This window comes from Salvelinus namaycush, chromosome 29 (assembly GCF_016432855.1).
Source record: "Salvelinus namaycush isolate Seneca chromosome 29, SaNama_1.0, whole genome shotgun sequence".
Classification (NCBI taxonomy): domain Eukaryota; kingdom Metazoa; phylum Chordata; class Actinopteri; order Salmoniformes; family Salmonidae; genus Salvelinus; species Salvelinus namaycush.
The window spans coordinates 8,826,721-8,846,377 of NC_052335.1; the positions used below are offsets into that span (position 1 = coordinate 8,826,721).

The following is a 19,657-nucleotide window of genomic DNA, read 5'->3' on the forward strand; positions in this document are numbered from 1 at the left end:
GTGACTGCTGTTCGGACTTTTTTGACAGCTAAAGATCCTGAAGCTTGTGCGCTTGTGGGGGATTAGCTACGTTACGCAGGCTCTGCGAGAACAGGCTAATAACGCTTCGAACACACCGACTGCGTCATTTCGTTTCGATACACCAGAAGTACATTCATTTCCAATGGAACGCTGCATTTGCCTTGCAGCATTGCGTTGCAGAGGCAGTTGCAGTGCGTTCTGTGTGGTGCATACGTTCGATAAATCGAACGTATGCATCAAATTGTATGAGTGGACTTGACAGAAAGTAGCAAAATATGAATGTAGATTTTATTTTTTGCACACATTCAGTAAAAATTTGGGATTACATAAAAACAGTTTGATTGCATAATTTCTTTACATTTTTTATTTATTTATTTGCCAAGTATATTATTTATTCGATGACATCCTCAAATTAATTGTGAGAGCCTATAATATAATTTCCCTCAAATGCAGTTTTGGAGCGAAATGCAATAATAAATAGTCAAGATAGGCAGAGTAGGCTCTTTCAACAATGAGACCAACGTTGAGGAAGGTGGTATGACTATTTCTTTCACACACACCTCATTGGCTAGGTTAGCTAGCTAGCTAACGCTAACTAGCCACATCTAGCACAAGCTCACTACTAAACTGACCTGGCAATCCTACTATCGTGGACACTTGTCTCCAAGCAGCATTTTTTTGTGTTTATGTCCCTGTAGCTGTCAGCAGTTGTGTCAAAAAGACACGGTTTTGAGGATACTGCGAAAATGATTCTCTCCTCCATGTGTCCAACCGCATGCGACCATTTGCAAAAGGTACCTGCATCAGTATAGTTGCCTAGCTGCGCAAAATGTTATGCAGCAGTGATGCAATGACGCAGTCGGTGTGTTCGAAGCGTAACGTTACTGGCGAATGGTGCTCGTTTAATAAAGTTACATCAAAACTGAATCAATGTCTGCACGATAACAAGGGCTAATGATAGTATTATACATAACCAAATATAATAGCATGGTATAACGTTACTGTAAGACAAAAAAACACCATCTAATTTCTAATTCTAATTTTTTTGCGAATGGGCTGCATTTTTATCTCATGATGCCAAAACTCAACAGTACGAGCCACTCGGCAAAATATGTGCTTTGATTTAATGATTTAAACTAAACAGGTAGGCTATGCTAGAGTTTAACGCCGTCTCATCTGCTCTAAAATGCTACATAATTCAAAACAACACTAAGCTACTTCTGAACAACACTATAACTCAAGAAAATCTAAATGCATATCCGCATTAATAAATTGACTGAGATAACGGTTGGTATCAGATGCTGCATGGCAGTTTCACCGCTAAATGTGTAGAATTATCATCCACAACTGATAGTAAGAAATGTGACGGAAGGGCGACAACAAAAATGTGTGTTGAACTAGATTCGGATCTTCAACTCTGGGGAAAAGGGGGTCGGCGGGGCGATTACCTACGGATCCGCAGCCTGGCCAAGTTAAAAAGCACTGGATGGGTGTAAACATTGGAGAGAGAGCGTTTCATTCCACCATACTATTTTACAACAGTCTGCGCTATTCATCTGAAATCGAAGTCACATTGAGATTGACTTCATAATTTAAACCTGACACTAAACTGATTTTCTAATTAAAATTGAAAAACGAATAGAAATAAAAACGAATATTAAAACACAAAACTATAATAACCTTGGTACATTCAGGAAGTGAATATATGGCTTAACTTCTTTTGTCAGGTAAAAAGGTATATTATAAGATTGAAGACAAAATATGCAGGAAAAATACAGTATGTTTGAGAAATCTAACATACAGTTGAAGTCGGAAGCTTACATACACCTTAACCAAATTCATTTAAACTCAGTTTTTCACAATTCCTGACATTTAATCCTAGTAAGAATTCCCTGTTTTAGGTCAGTTAGGATCCCCACTTTATTTTAAGAATGTGAAATGTCAGAATAATAGTAGAGAGAATGATTTATTTCAGCTTTTATTTATTTCATCACATTCCCAGTCGGTCAGAAGTTTACATACACTCAATTAGTATTTGGTAGCATTGCTTTAAATTGTTTAACTTGGGTCAAACGTTTTGGGTAGCCTTCCACAAGCTTCTCACAATAAATTGGGTGAATTTTGGCCCATTCCTCCTGACAGAGCTGGTGTAACTGGGTCAGGATTGTAGGCTTCCTTGCTCGCACATGCATTTTTTAGTTCTGCCCACAAATTTTCTATAGGATTGAGGTCAGGGCTTTGTGATGGCCACTCCAATACCTTGACTTTGTAGTCCTTAAGCCATTTTGCCACAACTTTGGAAGTATGCTTGGGGTCATTGTCCATTTGGAAGACCCATTTGCGACCAAGCTTTAACTTCCTGACTGATGTCTTGAGATGTTGCTTCAATATGTCTGCATAATTTTCCTCCTCATGATGCCATCTATTTTGTGATGTGCACCAGTCCCTCCTGCAGCAAAGCACCCCTACAACATGATGCTCCCCACCCCCGTGCTTCACGGTTGGGATGGTGTTCTTCGGCTTGCAAGCTTCCCCCTTTTTCCTCCAAACATTACGATGGTCATTATGGCCAAGCAGTTCTATTTTTGTTTCATCAGACCAGAGGACATTTCTCCAAAAAGTACAATCTTTGTCCCCATGTTCAGTTGCAAAATGTAGTCTGACTTTTTTATGGCTGTTTTGGAGCAGTGGCATCTTCCTTGCTGAGTGGGCTTTCAGGTTATGTCGATATAGGACTCGTTTTACTGTGGATATAGATACTTTTGTACCTGTTATCTCCAGCATCTTCACAAGGACCTTTGCTGTTGTTCTGGGATTGATTTGCACTTTTTGCACCAAAGTACGTTCATCTCTAGGAAACAGAACGCGTCTCCTTCCTGAGCGGTATGACGGCTGCGTGGTCCCATGGTGTTTATACTTGCGTACTATTGTTTGTACAGGCATTTTGAAATTGCTCCCAAGGATGAACCAGACTTTGTGGAGGTCTACAATTTTTTTCTGAGGTCTAGGCTGATTTCTTTTGATTTTCCCATGATGTCCAGCAAAGAGGCACTGAGTTTGAAGGTAGGCCTTGAAATACATCCACAGGTACACCTCCAATTGACTGAAATGTTGTCAATTAGTCTATCAGAAGCTTCTAAAGCATTGACATCATTTTCTGGAATTTTCCAAGCTGTTTAAAGGCACAGTCAACTTAGTGTATGTAAACTTCTGACCCACTGGAATTGTGATGCAGTGAATTATAAGTGAAATAATCTGTCTGTAAACAATTGTTGGAAAAATTACTTGTGTCATGCACAAAGTAGATGTCCTAACCGACTTGCCAAAACTATAGTTTATTAACAAGATAATTGTGGAGTGGTTGAAAAACAAGTTTTAATGACTCCAACCTAAGTGTATGTAAACTTCCGACTTCAACTGTAAATGAAGATTTGTAAAAAAAAATATATACAATTCCTGATTGGATTTGAGATATGCTTTGAGAACAGTCACCATGCGGAAGGGAAGAATAGTAATAAGAGTCAAAGGTGGAACAACAACTTTTATTTCTTTGTCAATAACATTGTGCCATTTTCATATTCAAAACACATAGATATTTAAAATTACCAACTTACTGCGATAAAGTATTGTGTGTCATTGAACACAAAATTTAAATCACTTTTTTTCACTTGAGATACTTAATCACACTCTCATGCATTTACAGAGGGAATTGGGTCACTCAGTGTCGCGGTTATATAACCTGGTTTCTCTGAAAATTTCCAATCTCTGTATCACACCACACAGCATCGCTAACCACATTCAACCCCAGTTTACTTTATAGTCACACTTTCGTAAGGATGTTAATTAACTACACTCAGATCTTTGCAAAAGTCCAAAGGCTTTGTAATTAGAATAATTGATGTATACAGTAGTTGAAATTGATAGAATAGATTTAAGTATGTCATTTAGTTAGAGTACATACAGTACTGTATGTTGAAAATAAATGATAATTTCGGTCAAATTCCAAGTGTGGTAAATTAAAGGCCTATTCTTCTCTGAGTTCTCTCTCTCTCTCTCTCTCTCTCTCTGAATAGGAGAAAATGGATGGTACAGATTATAGTGAGTCAACAAATGTCATTACAGAGGACTATGGTGAGATGGATTATGTGGAGCCATGTCAAATGACAAAAAACAACAGTGTAGAGAGAGTGGTGCGACTCTACATCCACTCTGTCATCTGCATCCTGGGTTTACTGGGCAACATCCTGGTGATCGTCACCTACGCCTTCTACAAGAAGGCCAAGTCCATGACGGACGTTTACCTTCTGAACGTGGCCATAGCCGACATATTGTTTGTGGCGGCTCTGCCCCTGATCATCTACAATGAGCAGAGTGACTGGGCCATGGGGATGGTGGCCTGTAAGATTCTCAGAGGGGCCTACAGTGTCAACCTGTACAGTGGTATGCTGCTTTTAGCCTGTATTAGCACCGACCGGTACATCGCTATTGTCCAGGCCCGCCGCTCCTTCAGGCTCCGCTCCTTCACTCTCCTCTACAGCCGCATCATCTGTGCTACAGTCTGGTGCCTGGCCCTGCTCCTCTCTGTCCCCACCTTTGTCTACTACGAGCGTTATGTGCCTGCACACAGCTTCTACAATGTAAGTGAGAATGGATTCTATGATTACAGCAATGCTATGACACCTGTTGGTCTGAAGAACCCTATATCCTCAGAGTCAGAAGAGGACTCTGTGATTTGCAACTTCAGGTTCCCGGACATTGCCACGGCCCGCCAGATGAAGGTCCTGGTCCCCAGCACCCAGATGGCGGTGGGCTTCCTCTTGCCTCTGTTGGTCATGGGATTCTGCTACGCCAGCGTCATCATCACCCTGCTGCGCGTCAAGAACTTCCAGAGACATAAGGCAGTGCGCGTGGTGCTGGCCGTTGTGGTGGTGTTCATTGCCTGTCATCTGCCCTATAACGCTGCCCTGCTCTACGACACGGTCCACATGTTCAACCCCCAGTTTTGCGGGGAGATGGACACCACCCAAGTGGCCAAGACGGTGACGGAGACGGTGGCCTACCTGCACTGCTGCCTTAACCCGGTGCTGTATGCCTTCATCGGGGTGAGGTTCAGGAACCACTTCAAGAAGATTGTGGAGGATGTGTGGTGCGTGGGGAAGAGGGTCATGAACGTCCGACGCTTCTCCAAGGTCAAGTCCGAGATCTACGTCTCCACCGCCCGCAGGTCTGTGGACGGATCCTCTACCGACAACGCATCCTCTTTCACCATGTGAGGAGGAGACCCTGTGTTGGAGACTGCTGTTGCTTAGAACCCTAGCGAAGTCTGTTTCATTTACCAATGTCTAGGTGAAAGTCTACACATTCCTTGCACAGTCTTCACAATTTGCTGCCTTCAAATTAAATCTGGGAAAGGGATTAGATAAGCATTTTTCCTACTGATCTACACAACCTATTCCACATTTTCAAAGAAAAATACCAATTTTAGAACATAAAAAAAAACACCCCAGAGGTAATACTTGGTGAAATCACATTTGGCAGCCATTACAGCTGTGAATCATTTTGAATAAGATTCTACCAACTTTGCATAACTCTAAGTGAAAAACTCAGAAGTGGCAGGTGGAGTAAGCAGAGTGAGGCAGGTGGAAAGGACGAGACAGGCAGAGCACTGACTATATGCCAGCAGGATAGTACATATCTCCAATCATCTTTGCTGATAGCAATTTTGTGTTTCCATAAATGGATAAATTGGTATAATTTAGCATTTAGATTTAAAGCTTCAACCCTTAGTTACCTCTTCCAATTTCAAATGAGCTTGAAATAGGTGAATAATAACATTTTTATTGTTTTGTGAGACTACAGCTCCAGTGATAAAAAAATAAAATAAAGACACGTTATAATTGAGTAAGTTGTCAAAGCGGTCAACCCGTCTGCCCGGCTTCAGTTGAGTCATTATAATTCAAAACATTATAAATTCACACACACGCCTCGCACGCTCGCCTTTAGTGAGTTTAGGCCATTTTGTCAAAATTGCTCAATTCATTACATTTGGTTGGGAATCATTGATCGCAATATTCAAACCTTGTCTCTGATTTTCAAGCAGATTTAAGTCAAGACTGAGACTGGACCATTCATGAACACGTAACACCTCTTTGAATGCCATTCTGGTGTGTCTTTCGTTTTATAAAACTTGTGTAATTGTCCCACTGAAAAATAAAAACTCTATCCTAGGGTTAGGTTTTCAGAAGACTGAGGCTTGGCTTTGGTCCTTTCATTGTTCTTTTGATCCTGAAAAACTCCCCAGTTCCTGGCAGTGATAAGCATACCCATAACATGATGCTGCCACCACAACACTTGAAAATAAAGAGGATACACAACATTGTATTCACTTCACATAACAATCTCAGTCCTGACTTAAATTGGATCAAGAATCAGAGACAGGTTTAAATGTACAATGCAGCCATTTTTATCTCAATATCAAATCATTTCTGGGGAACAATTAAGTACCTTAGTGTGATTGTTTTCAATTAAAATCGTCAAAAAGAAACAAAAATAGCTTCTTAGCATAGAGACATTTCTAAAGCAAGTATTTTGCTAGTATTTTGCTACCAAACCACCACCTCGTCCCTACCAAATCGCTCGGAGGGCCCTCTCTTGTCACTTGTTGCTGACGAACCTCAGAGGATGACTTCCAGAGAGTGACGAGGAGAGCAATAAACCCATCAACTTCAGGACAGACTTGTGACTTGAATTATGCAATTCATGTTCCACTTCATGGTTCCCCCTGTCGTTTTACAAAATATAAACCTCAGTAACAGTTAAACATTTAATTTAGGATTCATTTCATCTGTTATATGTATCAAGTCTCGAAATCAGACATAAACAAATGCACATGGCAGATAATTAGTCACACCTCTCCATTATGTTGTATAACATTGAACAAACTCCAAACATATGGCGGTGCGCGTCAGGATAGCACTATGCTCTGAAGCCACAACAGCCTCAATCATTTCAACTCCGTCAGTTTGGGGAACTTCTGCATATGGTGGAGGCGTGCGTGAACGCGCAAATGGTGGGCCGAGGAGGGGCGAGGGGAAGGGAGTCATTTGGGATTCAGCCTAGCTGTTATTGGCAGAAAGGTTTGGAACTCTTTCTTATTGGTCTATTAACTCATTTACCGCCTGGTGATGTCACCATGGAAGGCCAAAACTCCAACCCACCAAAACAGGCTGAAATGTCAGGTCTTTTCAAACAGCTCTTACACTAAAAGGGCATTATCATAATTTTTACAATTTCACAGTATTATTCCAACCTCAAAGTGTGGAAGTATATACAGTATAAAACACAGGAAAAGCTCATTTTTAACTGCACTGGGCCTTTAAATATTGCTGTCCATCACTGAGTTTGCGCAGTTTTGACAAAAACAATGTATACAGTATATGTTTCCTAAGAGTTGTGCAAAGTTGGTAGAATCTTATTCAAAATGATTCACAGCTGTAATGGGGCGGCAGGTAGCCTAGTGGTTAGAGCATTGGGCCAGTAACCGAAAGGTTGCTAGATTGAATACCCAAGCTGACAAGGTAAAAAATCTGTCATTCTGCCCCTGAACAAGGCAGTTAACCCACTGTTCCTAGGCTATCATTGTAAATAAGAATTTGTTCTTAAGTGACTTGCCTAGTTAAATTTAAAAAATGGCTGCCAAAGGTGCTTCCAACAAATAGCAATGGGGTGTGAAGACAAATGCAATCGAGACATCTTTATTTTTGTTTTTTATTAATTTGGAAAATATTCTATCATTTTCTTTCTTCACTTTTTAATTTAGAGTAGGTTGTCTAGATCGGAAGGAAAAAAATATAATATAATCAATGCTTTGATTTCGTTTTAAGGAAGCAAAATGTGTAGTCTTTCAGGCATCTTTATTTAATTAATACTATTAGGGAGGAATAATCGATGTAAAATAAAAAATAAAATCTTTATTGAAATGATAATATTACTGTTCCTGTTTGCTGTTTACTGTTGAATATGAAAGATGTATCGGTTGTTGCTTTTATGCAGTTCTGTCTTTGGTTAATGCACAATTGTGGTTCATGTCTGTGTAATAATTTTCATTGACAAAATAAATCAATACTTTTTTATGGCTTATATTCATTTCTTAAAGCGGAAATCTGGAGTTGAAACAATAACAAAGCAGTACCCCACCACTGTTTTCGTAAAAAGCTGAGGGATGGAGCGGGAGAAATGTAACTACTCTCAAATGCATAGACTGAGCTATGGATGCAACGACAGACAATCAATGATATCAAAATTATAGTTTTAACCATGTTTTGAGGCTATACAGTGTTTGTTTACATTTACGTTGTATATAAACAACTTTGGAGTAAAACAAGCTTACATTTTGGACTCTAATGGGGACCAACAGTTGAACTAAGCTCATGCGGCATTTATAAGTTACTGTATATTCTTCAAGAATCAATGGGTGTATATAATTACTTTATAATTTATATATAATTAAGTCCAAAAATGGATGTAGGATTTGCAGACTGCCCCTTTAAAGTGTGTACTGACATAAGGTTCGGGACAATATATTCAAATCTGGGTTTCAGACATGGCAAACGGCTCACGAGTACAGTGTAGATGTACAGTACATGCTGTAGCATGTTGTTAGTGCTTTTCCTTAGACAAAGGTCTGTTTTGGGAACACACACAGTCATTTATTTCACTGGCATGTCAAAATATTGTGTCTCCTGCCGCTGGTCACACCACCACCCAAGCCACAAGGGTGTGAGATTGTGTTGGGCAAAAAACCTCGCCGTCTGTTCCCATGGCAATAACTTGTGTCAGTTTCCAAGACCAATTAAGCGTAATGACACCCCCAAGGCAGTACCACATACATCTACTTGGGGCCTCTAATTGAATACACTTCTTTTAATAGTTTGTCAGGCAGAGACTTTGAGGGCAGAATCCCACATCAATCTATGAATACGGAGTCTATAAGGAGCCAAGTATGTCAATAGGACAAAGGAGAGTGGCTCCTGCTTGCCTGGTTAAACCAGACGGAATGCTGTTACTAGTGCAGCGCTCAGTCTGGTTTAACCAGTAGGACAAGAGACAACACAGCCACTGCCATCCGACTTCCCATTAGCAACCAATCCAGATCAAATTAAATCAGTAACTATTTATGTTTTGTTAAGTGTACAATAACAGACACATTTTTTGCGAGAAAACATTAAGAACTGAAACGCCAGAGCAACTGAAGAGCTGTAGACAATGACAGTAAGAAAAGCGCTTTGGCCTATATTGCTTTTCAATGTAGGTCACACACTTAACACATTAACATTCTGCTGCAGTGGCATTGCAGACATACAGTACATTCTTTGCCTGCATGAACCCCACATGCTTAAATGAGGTAGAAAATAAGGCACACTGAAATGAAGCACACGCACACCATACATCATTGCATTGAGAATGTCATGTAAACCAGTGTAGTATTGAACACGGTTGGTTTGGAGTTGACAGGCTGTCATGCAGCACATACTTTGTGTGATTCCCTTGCACACTGGTGTTGAAAACAATTGAAGCTGTCGATTCATAAACGGGAAATAAACAGCCAGTGAGCAGACGAGAGGTCCAAAGAATCGTTTTATTACAGCAATTCAATCGTACTGAAAAACCCAACGCCATCACTCACAAGCTTACGAGCCTTGCATTAGAATGATCAGCATTTTGCCATTCATCCAGCAATTCGACTGCCGTGGTCCACACAAATGTAACTCACACAGCATGCTCATTCATAAAGACTTTTGGTTAGACCCAACCCCAAGCTGAATATAGACCTTTGAAGGACTTCAAGTTCAGCGGCGGGATCTTTGTCATTGAAGCACAATGCCCCTTCAAAATGTTGATCTTACATTATTCCATGTAAATGCAAACACGAATGATCCTCACAATCAAAGATAGTACAGGTGAAAAAACATTTTTATTGCAGTAAGACACAGCCTAAAGGACAGAGGAATTATACTGTAGGTCTTGGAGTTACATTAAAACCTTGCCTTGCCCTCAGCAATGGGTGTGGCGCGGAAAAGCAGCTATGTTTGCACTCTTCACTGAATATGACAAAATGACAACATACTGTAAGAGTGACTTCATATGTCTTTGGATGTCATTCACTTTGAAACAGGATCTTATATGACTGAGAGGGGATGTTTGATACTATTGTTAGAGCTTAGAGTCCTACATTAAGTAGACATGGCAGACCTAAGGGCACAGACCATCAGCATATGGGCCTGCCAAGATGTGCCAGTAAGTCACAGGCCTCACACTGTGTGTGTGTGTGTGTGTGTGTGTGTGTGTGTGTGTGTGTGTGTGTGTGTGTGTGTGTGTGTGTGTGTGTGTGTGTGTGTGTGTGTGTGTGTGTGTGTGTGTGTGTGTGTGTGTGTGTGTGTGTGTGTGTGTGTGTGTGTGTGTGTGTGTGAACATTGCATTTTCATTCATTAGCAGACAGGGTCATATTCTCATTTCACAGCTAGCCATTCCCCTTGAGGTCTAAGTAAATTACCCTCTCTTTGTCCCTGCTGGCTGGACTGGGTGACAAAGCAAAACACACATTAGAGCAAAGCCCTGGCACTGCTGTAAACAGCCTCAGCCCTGTTTCCAGGCACTACAAAAGGAAGCTGTGCAGCAACAGCGACTAATCCCAACTGTGAATTTCACAACCTGCTGGCAAGTACATTCGTTTCAAAAACTGCTGTACATTGATGGATTGATTCATAACCTATTGCACAATTTCGGTAAGCAAGGGTGTCACTAAAAGTGTAAGAAAGCACTAACACATCTAGTAGCACTGCCAAAATATATATATATATATGTTTAGTGCCTAACTCAGCGCATTTTGGAGAGTGGCATTATCAGTCAATACGGCCAGCTCTAGAATGAGCCTGTCCTACTGTGGTTAGGGCTTCTGGGCATCAGGGCTGAGAGGGTTTCGCCAGGAGAAGACAGTCAAGCTAAAGAGTTGCTCAGGATGCCATATACTTTCAATAATGTGAAACAAACATCTGTTATTATCTGGCCACCAGAATTTTGTTACAGATTCAAATCAGTTTCTTGTTGCTGCAAATCATTTACCATACTGTGGGGTGTTCTATCATTCACTGTGCAATAACACCCTATGTAATAGTCGTAATAGGTTATATCGAATGTGAATACATTTGTATTCTCAAGTCCAATTGTATTACATTGTTTGTATCTCGCCTGCCTTTGGCAACAGCTGCTTTGCAGCAAGTTACATTCCCATTCTAAGAAAGAACATTATAACATATCCACTTAGGTCTAACAATTAGGTCATAATCATGCGATAGTTGTGCTGATTTAAATGCTTGGGAATTAATTTTGCTTTGGCAGTGCTTTTGATGCAAACATTCTACCTGTTGATGGCACGTAAGCCTACAATTTGCATTGTTTCTGTAGAGCTGTACAGCCATAGAAGCAAGATAAGAGAAGCCAATCACCTCTGGTTGGAGTTACAAATACTGTTTATGAAAATGGAAAAATATGATTTCATTTGTCATTCTCATCACAGTACCAACTGGGCACAAACAGGTTAAATCAACGTTGTTTTAATGTAATTTGTCAACTTATTGTGGCGTGGAATCTACAGTGCCTACATAAAGTATTCATACCCCTTGACTTATTCCACATTTGTGTTACAGCCTGAATTAAAAATGGATTTAAAAAAAATTCTCACCCATCTTTTATTTTATTTATTTTATTTCACCTTTATTTAACCAGGTAGACAAGTTGAGAACAAGTTCTCATTTACAATTGCGACCTGGCCAAGATAAAGCAAAGCAGTTCGACGCATATAACAACACAGAGTTACACCTGGAGTAAAACAAACATACAGTCAATAATACAGTAGAAAAATAAGTCTATATATAATGTGAGCAAATGAGGTGAGATAAGGGAGGTAAAGGCAACAAAAAGGCCATAGTGGTGAAGTAAATACAATATAGCAAGTAAAACACTGGAATGGTAGATTTGCAGTGGAAGAATGTGCAAAGTAGAAATAGAAAACATTTTAGAAAGAAAGGAGCAGAATAAATAAATAAATAAATACAGTAGGGGAAGAGGTAGTTGTTTGGGCTAAATTATAGATGGGCTATGTACAGGTGCAGTAATCTGAGAGCTGCTTTGACAGCTGGTGCTTAAAGCTAGTGAGGGAGATAAGTGTTTCCAGTTTCAGAGATTTTTGTAGTTCGTTCCAGTCATTGGCAGTAGAGAACTGGAAGGAGAGGCGGCTAATGGGGGAATTGGCTTTGGGGGTGACCAGAGAGATATACCTGCTGGAGCGCGTGCCACAGGTGGGTGCTGCTATGGTGACCAGCGAGCTGAGATAAGGGGGGACTTTACCTAGCAAGGTCTTGTAGATGACCTGGAGCCAGTGGGTTTGGCAACGAGTATGAAGCGAGGGCCAGCCAAGTACAGGTCGCAATGGTGGGTAGTATATGGGGCTTTGGTGACAAAACGGATGGCACTTTGATAGCCTGCATCCAATTTATTGAGTAGGGTATTGGAGGCTATTTTGTAAATGACATCACCGAAGTCGAGGATCAGTAGGATGGTCAGGTTTACGAAGGTATGTTTGGCAGCATGAATGAAGAATGCTTTGTTGCAGAATAGGAAGCCAATTCTAGATTTAACTTTGGATTGGAGATGTTTGATGTGAGTCTGGAAGGAGAGTTTACAGTCTAACCAGACACCTAGGTATTTGTAGTTGTCCACATATTCTAGTCAGAACCGTCCAGAGTAGTGATGCTGGACGGGCGGGCAGGTGCAGGCAGCGATCGGTTGAAGAGCATGCATTTAGTTTTACTTGTATTTAAGAGCAGTTGGAGGCCACGGAAGGAGAGTTGTATGGCATTGAAGCTCGTCTGGAGGGCTGTTAACACAGTGTCCAAAGAAGGGCCAGAAGTATACAGAATGGTGTCGTCTGCGTAAAGGTGGATCAGAGACTCACCAGCAGCAAGACCGACATCATTGATGTATACAGAGAAGAGAGTCGGCCCAAGAATTGAACCCTGTGGCACCCCCATAGAGACTGCCAGAGGCCCGGACAACAGGCCCTCCGATTTGACACACTGAACTCTATCAGAGAAGTAGTTGGTGAACCAGGCGAGGCAATCATTTGAGAAACCAAGGCTATCGAGTCTGCCGATGAGGATGTGGTGATTGACAGAGTCGAAAGCCTTGGCCAGGTAAATGAATACGGCTGCACAGTATTGTTTCTTATCGATGGTGGTTAAGATATCGTTTAGGACCATGAGCGTGGCTAAGTTGCACCCATGACCAGCTTGAAACCAGATTGCATAGCGGAGAAGGTGCGGTGGAATTCGAAATGGTCGGTAATCTGTTTGTTGACTTGGCTTTCGAAGACCTTAGAAAGACAGGGTAGGATAGATACAGAGGTCTGTAGCAGTTTGGGTCAAGAGTGTCCCCCCCTTTGAAGAGGGGGATGACCGCAGCTGTTTTCCAATCTTTGGGAACCTCAGACGACACGAAAGAGAGATGGAACAGGCTAGTAATAGGGGTTGCAACAATTTCGGCAGATAATTTTAGAAAGAAAGGGTCCAGATTGTCTAGCCCGGCTGATTTGTAGGGGTCCAGATTTTGCAGCTCTTTCAGAACATCAGCTGACTGGATTTGGGAGAAGGAGAAATGGGGAATGCTTGGGTGCAGTGCTGTTGACCGGGGTAGGGGTAGCCAGGTGGAAAGCATGGCCAGCCGTAGAAAAATGCTTACTGAAATTCTCAATTATAGTGGATTTATCGGTGGTGACAGAGTTTCCTATCCTCAGTGCAGTGGGCAGCTGGAAGGAGGTGTTCTTATTCTCCATGGACTTTACAGTGTCCCAGAACTTTTTTGAGTTTGTGTTACAGGAAGTAAATTTCTGCTTGAAAAACCTAGCCTTGGCTTTTCTAGGTTTTCTGACTGTGTATATTGGTTTCTAACTTCCCTGAAAAGTTGCATATCACGGGGGCTGTTCGATGCTAATGCAGAACGCCATAGGATGTTTTTGTGTTGGTTACGGGCAGTCAGGTCTGGAGAGAACCAAGGGCTATATCTGTTCCTGGTTCTAAATTTCTTCAATGGGGCATGCTTATTTAAGATGGTGAGGAAGGCATTTAAAAAAAATAACCAGGCATCCTCTACTGACGGGATGAGGTCAATATCCTTCCAGGATACCCGGGCCAGGTCGATTAGAAAGGCCTGCTCGCTGAATTGTTTCAGGGAGCGTTTGAGAGTGATGAGTGGAGGTCGTTTGACCGCTGACCCATTACGGATGCAGGCAATGAGGCAGTGATCGCTGAGATCTTGGTTGAAAACAGCAGAGGTGTATTTAGAGGGCAAGTTGGTTAGGATGATATCTATGAGGGTGCCCGTGTTTACGGCTTTGGGGTGGTACCTGGTAGGTTCATTGATAATTTGTGTGAGATTGAGGGCATCAAGCTTAGATTGTAGGATGGCTGGGGTGTTAAGCATGTCCCAGTTTAGGTCACCTAGCAGCACGAGCTCTGAAGATAGATGGGGGGCAATCAGTTCACATATGGTGTCCAGAGCACAGCTGGGGGCAGAGGGTGGTCTATAGCAGGCGGCAACGGTGAGAGACTTGTTTTTAGAGAGGTGGGTTTTTAAAAGTAGAAGTTCAAATTGTTTGGGTACAGACCTGGATAGTAGGACAGAACTCTGCAGGCTATCTCTGCAGTAGATTGCAACACCGCCCCCTTTGGCCGTTCTATCTTGTCTGAAAATGTTGTAGTTAGGGATGGAGATTTCAGAGTTTTTGGTGGTCTTCCTAAGCCAGGATTCAGACACGGCTAGGACATCCTGGTTGGCAGAGTGTGCTAAAGCAGTGAATAAAACAAACTTAGGGAGGAGGCTTCTAATGTTAACATGCATGAAACCAAGGCTATTACGGTTACAGAAGTCATCAAAAGAGAGCGCCTGGGGAATAGGAGTGGAGCTATGCACTGCAGGGCCTGGATTCACCTCTACATCACCAGAGGAACAGAGGAGGAGTAGGATAAGGGTACGGCTAAAAGCTATGAGAATTGGTCGTCTAGGACGTCCGGAACAGAGAGTAAAAGGAGCAGGTTTCTGGGGGCGATAATAATGTACAGACAAAGGTATGGTAGGATGTGAATACAGTGGAGGTAAACCTAGGCATTGAGTGATGATGAGAGAGATATTGTCTCTAGAAACATCATTGAAACCAAGTGATGTCATCGCATGTGTGGGTGGTGGAACTGAAAGGTTGGATAAGGTATAATGAGCAGGGCTAGAGGCTCTACAGTGAAATATGCCAATAAACACTAACCAGAACAGCAATGGACAAGGCATATTGACATTAAGGAGAGGCATGCTTAGCCGAGTGATCTTAAGGGTCCAGTGAGTCGTGAGGTTGGTGGGGTCACGGCGATTCAGACAGCTAACCGGGCCATGGGTAGCAAGCTGGCAAAGGATGGAGGTCACCTCGTGCGTTTTCGTCAGTAGATTAGTGGGGTTCCGTGTGGTAGAGGGGACATTTTCAATTGGCAAAATAGATATAGTTATAGTGGGCCAAGAAAATTGTCCGATAGACCTATTCAGATAGCAGCCGATAAGACAGCTAACGATTAGCGGGCCGCAGATGGGCGTTCAAGTACGTCGCAAAGGAGGGGCCAGTTGGATAACTCCCTCGGGCAGATAACGTCGGTAGTCCAGTCGTGAAGGCCCGGTGGGGCTCCGCATTGGCAGTAAAACGGGTCCGGATAGATGATTGTAGCCCAGGAGTGGCTGCTGGAACTCTTCATCTAGCTAGCTCCGGAATAATTGATGTTTGGTCCGGGACCGACGTTAGCCAAAAGTCACTCGGATAGCAGCTAGCTTGCTGCAAGATCCAGGTGTAAATGTCCAGAGCTTGCGGTAGAAATCCGGTGATATAGAGAGAAAATAGGTCCGGTATGTTCTGGTCGCGTTGTACAAAACTGGCGATAGCTTTTCGAGCTAAAGGATAGCTGATGACCGCCAACCGTGGTTAGCTGAATACTAACGTTAGCCAGTGAACTGGCTAGCTTCTGGCTAGCTTCTGTTGTGGATTTCAGATTTGAGGTGAATAATACTTTTTCTTTTTTTTCTTTTTATTGGTGAGGCGGGTTGCAGGAGAGTGTTTTGAAGTTGTTTTTAGAAAGAAAAAAAAGATATATATAAAAAGATATGCGAAGAAAATATTTAAATATATATATACACGGGACACGACAAGACGAGGACAAAGGACGTCTGACTGCTATGCCATCTTGGATCTTGGGTCCTCCTAATGAGGAGGATCTACACACAATACCCCATAATGACAAAGTGAAAACATGTTTAAGACATTTTAGCAAATTCATTGAAAATGAAATACAGAAATATCTCCTTTACATAGGTGTTCACACCCATTTGTCGAAGCACCATTGGCAGGGATTACAGCTGTGAAACTTTCTGGGTAAATCTCTAAACGCTTTTCACACCTGGATTGTGCAACATTTGCCCATTACTCTATTCAAAACTCTTCAAGCTCTGTCAAAGTGGTTGTTGGTCATTGCTAGACAACTATGTTCAGGTGTTGCCATAGATTTTCAAGCAGATTTAACTCAAAACTGTAACTCGGCCTCTCAGGAAACTTCTCGGTAGTTAACTCGAGTACTACTTAAGTAGTTTATTTGGGTATCTGTACTTTACTATTCATATTTTTGACAAATTTTAACTTTTACTTCACTGCATTCGTAAGGAAAAGTATGTACTTTTTACTCCATACATTTTCCCTGACACCCAAAAGTATATGTCCATTATGGTCCAATTCACACACTTATCAAGAGAACATCCCTGATTATCCCTACTGCCTCTGATCTGGAGGACTCACTAAACACAAATGCTTTGTTTGTAAATTATGTCTGAGTGTTTGAGTGTGCCCCTGGCTATCTGTAAATTTAAAAATCTTCTAGAAAATTGTGCCGTCTGGTTTGCTTAATATTTACTGGGCGACTTTCACTTTTACTTGAGTCATTTTCTATGAAAGTATCTTTACTTTTACTCAAGTATGACAATTGGGTACTTTTCCACCACTGCTCAAGTGTATATTTTCTCTTGTTTTTTAAAGTTATTGTCCTGCTGATAGGTGAATTCATCTCCCAGTGTTTGGTGGAAAGCAGACCGAACCAGGTTTTCCTCTGGGATTTTGCCTTTGCTTAGCTCCATTACGTTTCTTTTTTATCATGAAAAACTCCCAAGTACTTAATTATTACAAGCATACCCATAACATGATGCAGCCACCACTATAATTGAAAATATGGAGAGTGGTAGTCAGTTATGTGTTGTATTGGATTTGCCCCAAACCTAAAACTAGGTGGTGTGCCCTAGCAGGAAGTCCACTGGATGCAGCTCACCCTGCACTAACATAAATAACATGAGCATATTTACTTCTGCTAAGCTTCCCAGTAAAGCAATGAAAACAAGTAAGAATCCAAGAAAAGTGCTCAAAATAGCCCACGTTAACATATGTACATTAGTTTACGAAACAAGGTTCATGGTATCAATAATTTGCTAGTAACAGATCTCTGAAACTCACTTAGATAATACCTTTTATGATACAGTGGTAGGTTATAACATTTACAAAAAAGACAGAAATGCCAATGGTGGACGTGTTGCTGTAGATATTCAGAACCACATTCCTGTAAAGCTTAGAGAGGATCTCATGTTAAATACTGTTGAAGTAATATGGTTACAGGTTAATCTGCTTCACCTAAAGTCCATTCTTGTATGGACCACAAAGTACTAACAGTCAGTATCCGGATAACATGTGTGAAATGCTTGATAATGTATGTGATAACAACAGAGAGGTATATTTCTGGGTGATTTAAATATCGACTGACTTTCATCAAGCTGCCCACTCAAGAAAAAGCTTCAAACTGTAACCAGTGCCTGCATCCTGGTTCAGGTTATCAGTCAACCCACCAATGTAGTTACAAACAGCACAGGAATGAAATCATCAACATGTATTGATCACATCTTTACTAATGCTGCAGAAATTTGCTTGAAAGCAGTATCCAGATCCATCGGATGTAGTGATCACAAAAGAGTAGCTATATATAAGAAAACCAAAGTTCTGATGGGGTTCACCTTGGGGTCATGATAGGGGCTGCACCAAATGATTGATGTATTATAATAATTGATTACGCTTATGTTGTATTAATAGAAGGGGAAGGGCTATAAGACCCTCCCCCACTACATTTATAGGGTCCTAGACCACAGATTAGTAGTATACGCATTATAAGGTTTAACTTCTTATGGCTGGGGGCAGTATTGAGTAGCTTGGATGAATAAGGTGCCCAGAGTAAACTGCCTGCTACTCAGTCCCAGAAGCTAAGATATGCATATTATTAGTATATTTGGATAGAAAACACTCGGAAGTTTCTAAAACTGTTTGAATGATGTCTGTGAGTATAACAGAACTCATATGGCAGGCAAAAACCAGAGAAAAAATCCAACCAGGAAGTGGGATATTGGTCATATTGCACTTCCTAAGGTTTCCACTAGATGTCAACAGTCTTTAGAACCTTGTTTGATGCTTCTACTGTGAGGAGGGGGGAATGAGGGCTCTTTGAATCAGGAGTCTGGCATGAGCTGACCACGCGTTCCATTGCTTGCGTTCCATTGCATTTCTGAAGACAAAGGAATTCTCCGGTTGAAACATTATTGAAGATTTATGATAAAAACATCCTAAAGATTGAGTCTATACATCGTTTGACATGTTTCTACGGACTGTAACAGAACTTTTGGACTTTTCGTCTGCTCGCGCCTCATGAATTTGGATTACTGGGCTAAATGCGCGAACAAAAAGGAGGTATTTGGACATAAATTATGTACTTTATCGAACAAATCAAACATTTATTGTGGAACTGGGATTCCTGGGAGTGCATTCTGATGAAGATCATCAAAGGTAAGTGAATATATATAACGCTATTTCTGACTTCTGTTGACTCCAACATGGCGGATATCTGTATGGCTGGTTTTGTTGTCTGAGCGCTGTACTCAGATTATTGCATGGTTTGCTTTTTCCGTAAAGTTTTTTTGAAATCTGACAGCGGTTGCATTAAGGAGAAGTATATCTCTAATTCTGTGCATAACACTTGTATCTTATATTAAAGTTTATGATGACTATTTCTGTAAATTGATGTGGCTCTCTGCAAAATCACTGGATGTTTTGGAAGCAAAACATTACTGAACGTAACGCGTCAATGTAAACTGAGATTTTTGGATATAAATATGCACTTTATCGAACAAAACATACATGTATTGTGTAACATGAAGTCCTATGAGTGTCATCTGATGAAAATCATCAAAGGTTAGTGATTCATTTTATCTCTATTTCTGCTTTTTGTGACTCCTCTCTTTGGCTGGAAAAATGGCTGTGTTTTTCTGTGAGTAGGTGCAGACCTAACATAATCGTTTGGTGTGCATTCGTCGTAAAGCTTTTTTGAAATCGGACACTGTGGTGGGATTAACAACAAGTTTATCTTTAAAATTGTGTAAAATACTTATATGTTTGAGGAATTTTAATTATGAG

At 41.2% G+C, this 19,657-nt stretch overlaps 1 protein-coding gene across 1 annotated transcript; it reads left to right on the forward strand.

The window, feature by feature from the left end:
- The first annotated feature begins 4,100 nt into the window (after positions 1-4,100).
- LOC120023898 (C-C chemokine receptor type 6-like) lies at positions 4,101-5,294 on the forward strand. Its single transcript, XM_038967999.1, has one exon. It carries the CDS (start codon positions 4,101-4,103, stop codon positions 5,292-5,294), a length of 1,194 nt encoding a protein of 397 aa, XP_038823927.1.
- Positions 5,295-19,657: the final 14,363 nt, after the last annotated feature.

Coding starts and splice junctions, on each gene's coding strand:
- LOC120023898 (XM_038967999.1), top strand. CDS start 4,101: ATGGATGGTACAGATTATAGTGAGTCAACAAATGTCATTACAGAGGAC.